Below are 9,875 nucleotides of genomic sequence, written 5' to 3'. Positions count from 1 at the left end.
CTTTATTCACACTCTCATTTGCTGTTGCGTCCTCCTTAAGATTTATTTCGTTCTCCAATAATTTATTCGTTTTTTCTGTTATCGTTTCTATTATTTCCAAATCTTCAGAATCCGATGCCGAACTACTTAATAAGCATATTTCATTGCATTCCTTATTAGCAAATTTATGAGAATCTTCTGATTCTAAAGATATGTGTGATTGTATGCTCTCTCTATCGCTATCCTCGCTCTCCACAGGAGAATCATGTTTTTTTTTAAATCTTCTTTCGCCTGATCGGAGTTATGTGGTTTTCCCTCTTCATCTGAGGACAATTTGAAGGTTAATATACCATTTTCATCTTCTTCGGCAGATGAACTATTTAGACTTATATTCAAACCGGTTTCGGAGTGCTCCGATAAACTAAGATCACTTGGTATTTCTACACTATCTTCCAATTCCTCCTTAACCATTTCTTGTTGTGCCCTTTGCTGTTGCTGTAGCAAATGATTCATTTGATTATAAGCCATGACAGCATAAGCCATATTGGGATTAACATAGTAACCCGTTTCATTTGGATAATCTTTGTAGTAATCTTCTGCATATTCTTCCTCTTTGACAGGCTTTTTAGTCTTTTCTTTTTGCGATGTTTATGCTTAGAATTCGAGCTACTACTACTTGACTCTGTTTCACTACTGCTACTACTGCTGCTTGAGGAGGACGTCGATGAGGAGAGGAAGAGGACGAGGAAGACTTTTGCTTTTTCTTGCGCCTTTTTTCTTTTTCTTCTTTACACTTTTACTTTTTTTCTTTGTGTACTCTTCTTCACTATCACTACTTATTATATTGGAACTCTCTGCATCACTAGGTCTTATTGGTCTCGCCTGATTTCTAAATTCTCGTCTCCTTTTTTTAGCCAATTCTTTAAGTTTTCTTTGACATCTTTGATGATTACGATCACTTTGTCGTTTATTGTGAGTCATCATGGAATTAATAGTTCGTCCTAGAAAACGTTATTTGGTTGCCCCAAGGGATTCTTTTTTCTTTCTGTGGGTATTTTTCCAAATTCCTTATACTCATCCATTTCACGCATTAGCTCTTCAATGGCTTTTCTAGAATTTACGATAAACGTTTAAATAAGAAATATATTAAATATTTGAACTGAAATTACTTTGTTAAATCGGCTTCATCCATTTTAAGTTAATTATTTGCTATTTTTTTATAGGAATTATAAAACTTGTAACAAATACACAACAAAACTGAAAAAACACTATTGTTTACCTCAGCTGTTTTTAGGAATTGCCATATTTAGTTATAATTTTATAGGTTGGCAAGTCCTATGAGGAATGCCAGCATTTTTATGTTAAACTGGCAACTTTGCTTGAAGGGATATAAAATTTATAAACTGTGAAAACTCTTTTTTATACATTTTCATATTTTTTTATATTTTAAGTATTATTAAAATTATTTTATGATTTGAACTTAGATTCTAACTCATTTAATAATTTTTTTATTTACTTATTAATTTTTATTTCAAATTAAGTATTTTAACGGTTAACAATAGCACCCTGTGCCACCATTTTTTTAATTTCATATGGCAGCATTGCCTTTTTTACATGAATGCTTTTCAGGCATGATTTGTCAAGTTCAATTTGTGCGGGAAGCAAATAAACTTTTGTTTTGCATTTCTTTTTATATTTTAAACTATAAATTTACTATGAAATCGTTTAAAATTATCAGCTTTATTTTCTGGTAATAAATATTAAAACATTAAAACTGGCTATACAATTTACATTGTTCCAATAAGCAGAATTTAACATGTCCGGACAACTGCTGTCTTCAAGGTAAACTTTTGGAATAATATTAAATTCTTTTAGATAAGATTATGTCCAGTCAGTACCTTTATAATGCTAGCAATTTAAAATTAAGTTTTGGTACAAGGGAAAGTTAAGTTTTAACAGACTGTTGCCTATCGAACATTTGATACAGCATTTATTGGGTTTGATCCCTTTGTGAAGCAAGGGAAATAGATATACATACATACATCATATACATCAAATAGATACCTATACATAGTAGATAGATTGAAATGACAAGTCCTTTTTTTCAATTTATAAACAAACTGGTCTGCTATTTAATTAAACAACGTTTCTTTAATAGTTTTAACAAATACTTTATTATAAAACACAATACTTTTTATCTAAAAACTTTGTATATATTATTGCACTACTAAATATGTTTGTATAAGATTATGTATATAGGTTTCTTAGGCACTTTATGAATATTGCTTAATTTTAAATTGACTTAATATAACCGTGTTGCATGTTAACCGTTCAAAAATTCTTCCAAAGCATCTTTGGTTTCGGTATCATCTAAAACCACCTCTTCTAAGGAAACCTCTTGTGTTAAATTGGTTTGAATTTCTTTAAAAAGAAAATATATTAAATTTATTTTATCCGCAAACAAGTAAAATATTAGTGAGTTTAAGAAAACTGTCTAATATTCGACGGTTTACGGAAAAAGTTTCCGAAAACTTTATGTTTCTTTAAAGTTTACTTACTTGGTATATGACCCTTTTGTTTAAATTCCTCCAGGTCGTGGCGAAAAGCATCATCGAATACAGCTTGACGTTCTTTTTGAATTTTCCTTAAATTGCCCTCATAATCCTTAATACGTTGTTGATGTTCGGCAGCAACTTTTTGTCTAAACAGCTCCAAATCCTCTAAAGGGAATAAAAAGAAATTAAAAGAAAAAAAAAATGTTAAATATTTTCCATAAAGTTCCAATACTTTGTAAAGACAATGTTTTTCACAATCAAGCTTACCCATTTTCTTTTGTTTATATTTCGATATTTCACATTGTTTTTCCAATATATACTCCTGTAATTCACATTCTTCACACAAATCTTCCAATTTCTCCAATTCCTTATCCACTATATGACTAAGATTATTAACTTCATCCAATGTCTCCTGACAGGTTTTTAATTTGGCCACAAGTGAGGGAATACCCGCTAGACAGTGTATTAGATCGGTCATCACTACATGATGATTTGTCATACTTTTTTCGATAGTCTGTATTTGTTTGGCCACTTCTTGAGCTTTTTTGGCATTATCCATATTATTTTGATGAATAATTTTCCAATCATCTTCATATTTGGCCAATAAATTACAGCCGGCAGCAACATTAACATCCGAAGGTACGCCCAAGTCTAAAGTAGAAGCTGCTAAAGAACTGCGACTACTACTCAAGCTCTAAAAAGAGAAATTTTCATCTAATTAAAGCAATTTTGCTAAATATTGTTTGAGACTTACCTCTGGTGTTGTGACACGTTGACGATATTGCTGCTGCAAGTTTTCGGTTATTATTGAGGCCTCTTGCAAAGCATTATTGAATTTTTTCTTTAAGCTACTTAACATTGTGGTTTAAAATTTTGTTTATTTTTATTTAGTTTAGCTTAATTGTTATTAATTTATGTTGTTAATCGGAAAAAGCAACTAGTTAGATTAGTAAACACTATCAGCTGTTGGGATAAAAAAAAATGTCAACAAGTTATCACTTTTGACACTTGCTTTAGTTAGTTTTTCTTTAGGTTGTAACGCACATAAAATACGTTCAATACGTCAAGGACTGAATTAGTCTGGACTATAGACTGACAATAATCTGGACTATAGATTGACTATAGTCTTGAATATAGTCTGTATTACAGACTGAATATAGACTGGACTATTAAATGACTATAGTCTCTACTATAGACTTACTGTAGTCTGGACTACAGACTGACTATAGTCTGGACTATAGACTGACTGTAGTCTGGACTATAGACTGACTGTAGACTGGACTATAGTCTGGACTATAGACTGACTATAGTCCTGACTATGGACTGACTATAGACAGAATATAGTCTGGACTATAGTTTGACTATAGTCTGAATATAGTCTGGACTATAGTCTCCACTATAGGCTGTCTAAAGTAAGGACTATAGACTGACTATAGTCTGGACTATAGACTGACTATAGTCTGGACTATAAAATGACTATAGTCTGGACTATAGACTGACTATAGTCTGAACTATGGACTGACTATAGTCTGAACTATAGACTGACTATAGTCTGGAGTATAGAATGACTATGGTGTGGACTATAAACTGACTATAGTCTGAACTATAGACTGGCTATAGTCTGGACTATAGACTGACTATAGTCTGGACTATAGACTGACTATAGTCTGGACTATAGACTGACTATAGTCTGGACTATAGACTGACTATAGTCTGGACTATAGACTGAATATAGTCTGGACTATAGACTGACTATAGACTGACTATAGTCTGGACTATAGACTGAGTATAGTCTGGACTATAGACTGACTATAGTCTGGACTATAGACTGACTATAGTCTGGACTATAGACTGACTATAGACTGACTATAATCTGAACTATAGACTGACTGTAGTCAGGACTATAGACTGACTATAGTCTGGACTATAGACTGACTATAGTCTGGACTATACACTGACTATAGTCTGGACTATAAACTGACTATAGTCTGGACTATAGACTGACTATAGTCTGGACTATAGACTGACTATAGTCTGGACTATAGACTGACTATAGTCTGGACTATAGACTGACTATAGTCTGGACTATAGACTGACTATAATCTGAACTATAGACTGACTGTAGTCAGGACTATAGACTGACTATAGTCTGGACTATAGACTGACTATAGTCTGGACTATAGACTGACTATAGTCTGGACTATAGACTGACTATAGTCTGGACTATAGACTGACTATAGTCTGGACTATAGACTGACTATAATCTGAACTATAGACTGACAGTAGTCAGGACTATAGACTGACTATAGTCTGGACTATAGACTGACTATAGTCTGGACTATAGACTGACTATAGTCTGGACTATAGACTGACTATAGTCTGGACTACAGACTAACTCTAGTCTTGAGTATAGACAGACTATAATCTGGAATATAAACATAAGTCTGGAATACGAACTCGGTACTATTTCATTGAACTTATTGGAATATTCTTATTTTTTAAATAAACACTGATTCACCCTGTAATCTCTTTTAAAATCAGCTGTGTTCCCCAAACCAAATAACCAACTCGGCTAAATTTTAATATTAGTTATTAAATAAGTTATTAATTAAACTCGAAATTATTTAAACTAAAATTATTATGCTAAATTTATATACAAAATGTTTACGAAAGCAACCAATACGCCTAGTGCAAGGCGCTTTAAGAAATCTAAGTGATGAGACCAATGGCCGTCGTGAGTCGCAAGTACAAAAACGTATACGTGAGGAATTGGAGCGTGATAAACAGGCTTTGAAATGGCGCAAAACTAATGAAGAGGCTGGAGATGTTGATACTAAGCTAAAGTTGTTTGCCAATCAAGAACAAACATCCGACTACATAATAATGATGCAAAAACCCATTAATCTTAATCCCAAGGAATGGCTAGCCATGTTGGAGAAGAAAAAGGAAAAGAAAGAGCGACATATGCAGCAATTTATGCCCGAGAGACATGAGATATTGGGACCCGATTTAGCCACTGCACATTTTATACTGCATCGTGGTGGCGCTGTTAAATTTCTCAATAGTCAAAATTGGATGAAAGCAGATGAGAATGGAGAATTTAAACTACCAAGCACCTATCATGCTCAATTCAAAGTGGAGGCTGTACGTTGTGACAATATGACTTTGTACTATGAGGGTTTGGAAAATATACGTTGGCTGCAGGAATTGAAATTTCTATCATTTCATAATGTTAAAACTTTCGATGATTGGTGTTTGGATAGAGTTTCTGGCTCGCAATGTCATAAATTGGAAATTCTGGATATATCGGGTACCCAGTGCACTGCTCGTGGTTTATCCTGCCTCTATCGTTTAACTAATTTAAAACTTTTGGTAGTAGATGATCCCAAAGAGTCTTTGGAATATGAATTAACTTGTTCTATGTTGGAAGAGGCTTTGCCTAAACTAAAAATTGTCAATGCCGGCTCATTGCATGAAAAATAATTCTGCAGTTCTTTCAAATTTAAGTTTCTGTACAAAAATGTTATTTATTTACAATAAATCTAAAATGACTATCATAAATCTTATCAGTTCTAATTAGCTTTAGGTTTAGTTTTCATATACTCCGCCTTAATAGCTTCTCTTTCCTCCACGGGCGGCAAATAGGGCGCTATACCTTTAGCTCTACGATCGGAACGTATTTTGTGCTGAAAAAGTTTTTATATTAAGTATGATTTTAAAGATCTATAATGCATACATACCCAGAAATCTTTGCAATTTTTATAATTGGCAAAATACACCTCACAGGCTTCTCTATCATAATTGTTTTTACTCAAACACTTGTAGGATAGTTCTTGCTCCTAGAATGTTTTAAAGTTGAGAAAATAATTTTTTTTTTGCTCTAATAGTTACTTACTTTTAAACAAGGATTATCTCTTTCGGCATTTGGATTACGAGGCATTATTTATAGTTATATTGTTCGAAAAAAAATTTCTTATATAAAATCTTAAAATTTATTCCAAAAATGTTTTGTTTATTGTTGTTATTTTTGTAAATAACAACAGCTGAGTGTTTTCATTTTCAAACTTGGCAGCATTTTCCACAACAGCTGTATGGAATGGAACAAACAGCTGGGCAAAGTAAATGTGATGTGAATTAAATTAAAGAAATATAACGGTTTTTTACCGATTAAACTATGAACTATTCTTTGATTATAGTCTAGTCTTAACTATAGTCTGGTCAACAATATTGTCTATAGTCTTGCCTATTGTCTAGTCTATAATCTTGACTATAGTCTAGTCTACATTCTTGGCTATATTCTAGTCTATAATCTAGTCTATAGTCTGGATTATAGTCTAGTCTATAGTCTGGACTATAGTCTAGTCTATAGTCTGGACTATAGTCTAGTCTATAGTCTGGACTATAGTCTAGTCTATAGTCTGGACTATAGTCTAGTCTATAGTCTGGACTATAGTCTAGTCTATAGTCTGGACTATAGTCTAGTCTATAGTCTGGACTATAGTCTAGTCTATAGTCTGGACTATAGTCTAGTCTATAGTCTGGACTATAGTCTAGTCTTTAGTCCAGACTATAGTCTAGTCTATAGTCTGGACTATAGTCTAGTCTATAGTCTGGACTATAGTCTAGTCTATAGTCTGGACTATAGTCTAGTCTATAGTCTGGACTATAGTCTAGTCTATAGTCTGGACTATAGTCTAGTCTATAGTCTGGACTATAGTCTAGTCTATAGTCTGGACTATAGTCTAGTCTATAGTCTGGACTATAGTCTAGTCTATATTCTGGACTATAGTCTAGTCTATAGTCTGGACTATAGTCTAGTCTATAGTCTGGACTATAGTCTAGTCTATAGTCTGGACTATAGTCTAGTCTATAGTCTGGACTATAGTCTAGTCTATAGTCTGGACTATAGTCTAGTCTTTAGTCTGGACTATAGTCTAGTCTATAGTCTGGACTATAGTCTAGTCTATATTCTGGACTATAGTCCGTCTATAGTCTGAACTATAGTATAGTCTATAGTCTGCACTATAGTATAGTCTATAGTCTGCACTATAGTATAGTCTATAGTCTGGACTAGTCTATAGTGTGGACTATAGTCTAGTCTATTGTATGGACTATAGTCTAGTCTATAGTCTGGACTATAGTCTAGTCTATAGTCGATACTATAGTTTAGTCTATAGTCGATACTATAGTCGATACTATAGTCTAGACAATAGTCGATACTATAGTCTGAACTATAGTGTAGTCTATAGTCTGGACTATAGTGTAGTCTATAGTCTGGACTATAGTGAAGTCTATAGTCTGGATTATAGTGAAGTCTTTAGTCTGAACTATAGTGAAGTCTATAGTCTGCACTATAGTATAGTGTATAGTCTGGACTATAGTCTAGTCTACAGTCTGCACTATAGTATAGTCTATAGTCTGGACTATAGTCTAGTCAATAGTCTGGACTATAGTCTAGTCAATAGTCTGGACTATAGTCTAGTCTATAGTCTGGACTATAGTCTAGTCTATAGTCTGGACTATAGTCTAGTCTATAGTCTGGACTATAGTCTAGTCTATAGTCTGGACTATAGTGAAGTCTATAGTCTGGATAATAGTATAGTCTATAGTCTGCACTATAGTATAGTGTATAGTCTGGACTATAGTCTAGTCTACAGTCTGGACTATAGTCTAGTCTATAGTCTGGACTATAGTCTAGTCTATAGTCTGGACTATAGTCTAGTCTATAGTCTGGACTATAGTGAAGTCTATAGTCTGGATAATAGTATAGTCTATAGTCTGCACTATAGTATAGTGTATAGTCTGGACTATAGTCTAGTCTATAGTCTGGACTATAGTCTGGACTATAGTCTAGTCTAGTCTATATTCTGGACTATAGTCCGTCTATAGTCTGAACTATAGTATAGTCTATAGTCTGCACTATAGTATAGTCTATAGTCTAGACTATAGTATAGTCTATAGTCTGGACTAGTCTATAGTGTGGACTATAGTCTAGTCTATTGTATGGACTATAGTCTAGTCTATAGTCTGGACTATAGTCTAGTCTATAGTCGATACTATAGTTTAGTCTATAGTCGATACTATAGTCTATACAATAGTCGATACTATAGTCTGAACTATAGTGTAGTCTATAGTCTGGACTATAGTGTAGTCTATAGTCTGGACTATAGTGAAGTCTATAGTCTGGATTATAGTGAAGTCTATAGTCTGAACTATAGTGAAGTCTATAGTCTGCACTATAGTATAGTGTATAGTCTGGACTATAGTCTAGTCTACAGTCTGCACTATAGTATAGTCTATAGTCTGGACTATAGTCTAGTCTATAGTCTGGACTATAGTCTAGTCAATAGTCTGGACTATAGTCTAGTCTATAGTCTGGACTATAGTCTAGTCTATAGTCTGGACTATAGTGAAGTCTATAGTCTGGATAATAGTATAGTCTATAGTCTGCACTATAGTATAGTGTATAGTCTGGACTATAGTATAGTCTACAGTCTGGACTATAGTATAGTCTATAGGCTGGACTATAGTATAGTATATAGTCTGGACTATAGTTTAGTCTATAGTGTGGACTATAGTCTAGTCTATAGTCTGGACTATAGTCTAGTCTATAGTCTGGACTATAGTCTAGTTTATAGTCTGGCCTATAGTCTAGTCTATAGTCTGGACTATAGTCTAGTCTATAGTCTGGACTATAGTCTAGTCTATAGTCTGGACTATAGTCTAGTCTTTAGTCCATACTATAGTCTAGTCTATAGTCTGGACTATAGTCTAGTCTATAGTCAGGACTATAGTCTAGTCTATAGTCTGGACTATAGTCTAGTCTATAGTCTGGACTATAGTCTAGTCTATAGTCTGGACTATAGTCTAGTCTATAGTCTGGACTATAGTCTAGTCTATAGTCTGGACTATAGTCTAGTCTATAGTCTGGACTATAGTCTAGTCTATAATCTGGACTATAGTTTAATATATAGTCTGGACTATATTCTAGTCTATAGTCTTGACTATATTCTAGTCTATAGCCTTGTCTATATTCTTGTCCATAATCTTGACTGTAGTCTTCGCAATAGTATACTTTAAGTCTCTTAACTTTTGAGTTAAGAGGCTTCTCCTCAAGTATTAGTGTAACCTTTGACCTCTTATTATTATCTAAAACAGACTCCATTTTTTTAAGTTTTATCCAAAACTATATATTTATGTATTTTTTACATGTTTTCATATTTTTTTGTTGTTTTATTTTTTTAGGAATAACTTACGATATTTTGTAAAAATATTAAAGAATAAACATAACTTAAGAAAAGAAAACAAAAAAAAAAAAGAAAAAAACTAAAATTAAGAAAA

At 33.2% G+C, this 9,875-nt stretch overlaps 4 protein-coding genes across 4 annotated transcripts; 1 reads left to right on the top strand and 3 right to left on the bottom strand.

The window, feature by feature from the left end:
- Positions 1-6: 6 nt before the first annotated feature.
- LOC119615782 lies at positions 7-1,280 on the bottom strand. The gene is made up of 2 exons (XM_037971773.1): positions 1,149-1,280; positions 7-1,089 (listed from the first exon to the last, which is right to left on the bottom strand). The coding sequence occupies exon 2, from the start codon at positions 520-522 to the stop codon at positions 184-186; it is 339 nt and encodes a 112-aa protein (XP_037827701.1). The 5' UTR covers positions 523-1,089; positions 1,149-1,280; the 3' UTR covers positions 7-183.
- An 887-nt stretch (positions 1,281-2,167) lies between these two features.
- On the bottom strand, positions 2,168-3,493 carry LOC119615780 (dysbindin protein homolog). The gene is made up of 4 exons (XM_037971772.1): positions 3,289-3,493; positions 2,802-3,228; positions 2,538-2,699; positions 2,168-2,400 (listed from the first exon to the last, which is right to left on the bottom strand). The coding sequence occupies exons 1-4, from the start codon at positions 3,391-3,393 to the stop codon at positions 2,303-2,305; spliced, it is 792 nt and encodes a 263-aa protein (XP_037827700.1). The 5' UTR covers positions 3,394-3,493; the 3' UTR covers positions 2,168-2,302.
- Positions 3,494-5,051: 1,558 nt separating this feature from the next.
- On the top strand, positions 5,052-6,095 carry LOC119615784 (distal membrane-arm assembly complex protein 2-like). Its single transcript, XM_037971774.1, has one exon. It carries the CDS (start codon positions 5,175-5,177, stop codon positions 6,015-6,017), a length of 843 nt encoding a protein of 280 aa, XP_037827702.1. The 5' UTR covers positions 5,052-5,174; the 3' UTR covers positions 6,018-6,095.
- Positions 6,029-6,566, bottom strand: LOC119615785 (coiled-coil-helix-coiled-coil-helix domain-containing protein 7-like). The gene is made up of 3 exons (XM_037971776.1): positions 6,430-6,566; positions 6,275-6,373; positions 6,029-6,220 (listed from the first exon to the last, which is right to left on the bottom strand). Exons 1-3 carry the CDS (start codon positions 6,472-6,474, stop codon positions 6,107-6,109), a joined length of 258 nt encoding a protein of 85 aa, XP_037827704.1. The 5' UTR covers positions 6,475-6,566; the 3' UTR covers positions 6,029-6,106.
- Between the last annotated feature and the right edge of the window lie 3,309 nt (positions 6,567-9,875).

The sequence above is a fragment of the Lucilia sericata genome, unplaced genomic scaffold (genome assembly GCF_015586225.1).
Source record: "Lucilia sericata isolate MDLA Ls3-8-SP2 unplaced genomic scaffold, ASM1558622v1 Contig007860F_arrow, whole genome shotgun sequence".
Classification (NCBI taxonomy): domain Eukaryota; kingdom Metazoa; phylum Arthropoda; class Insecta; order Diptera; family Calliphoridae; genus Lucilia; species Lucilia sericata.
The sequence above is the reverse complement of the archived record's forward strand: the minus strand, read 5'-3'. Positions and strand labels throughout refer to the sequence as shown.

Bases quoted from the DNA above. Each gene is read 5' to 3' on its own strand.
- LOC119615785 (XM_037971776.1), bottom strand. From the start codon at position 6,474: ATGCCTCGTAATCCAAATGCCGAAAGAGATAATCCTTGTTTAAAA. The intron at 6,374-6,429 runs GTAAGTAACTAT...AAAACATTCTAG, and splicing joins GAGATAATCCTTGTTTAAAA to GAGCAAGAACTATCCTACAA. The intron at 6,221-6,274 runs GTATGTATGCAT...AAACTTTTTCAG, and splicing joins AAAATTGCAAAGATTTCTGG to CACAAAATACGTTCCGATCG.
- LOC119615780 (XM_037971772.1), bottom strand. From the start codon at position 3,393: ATGTTAAGTAGCTTAAAGAAAAAATTCAATAATGCTTTGCAAGAGGCC. The intron at 2,700-2,801 runs GTAAGCTTGATT...TATTCCCTTTAG, and splicing joins ATATAAACAAAAGAAAATGG to AGGATTTGGAGCTGTTTAGA. The intron at 2,401-2,537 runs GTAAGTAAACTT...TTCTTTTTAAAG, and splicing joins ACAAAAGGGTCATATACCAA to AAATTCAAACCAATTTAACA.
- LOC119615784 (XM_037971774.1), top strand. From the start codon at position 5,175: ATGCTAAATTTATATACAAAATGTTTACGAAAGCAACCAATACGCCTA.
- LOC119615782 (XM_037971773.1), bottom strand. From the start codon at position 522: ATGGCTTATGCTGTCATGGCTTATAATCAAATGAATCATTTGCTACAG.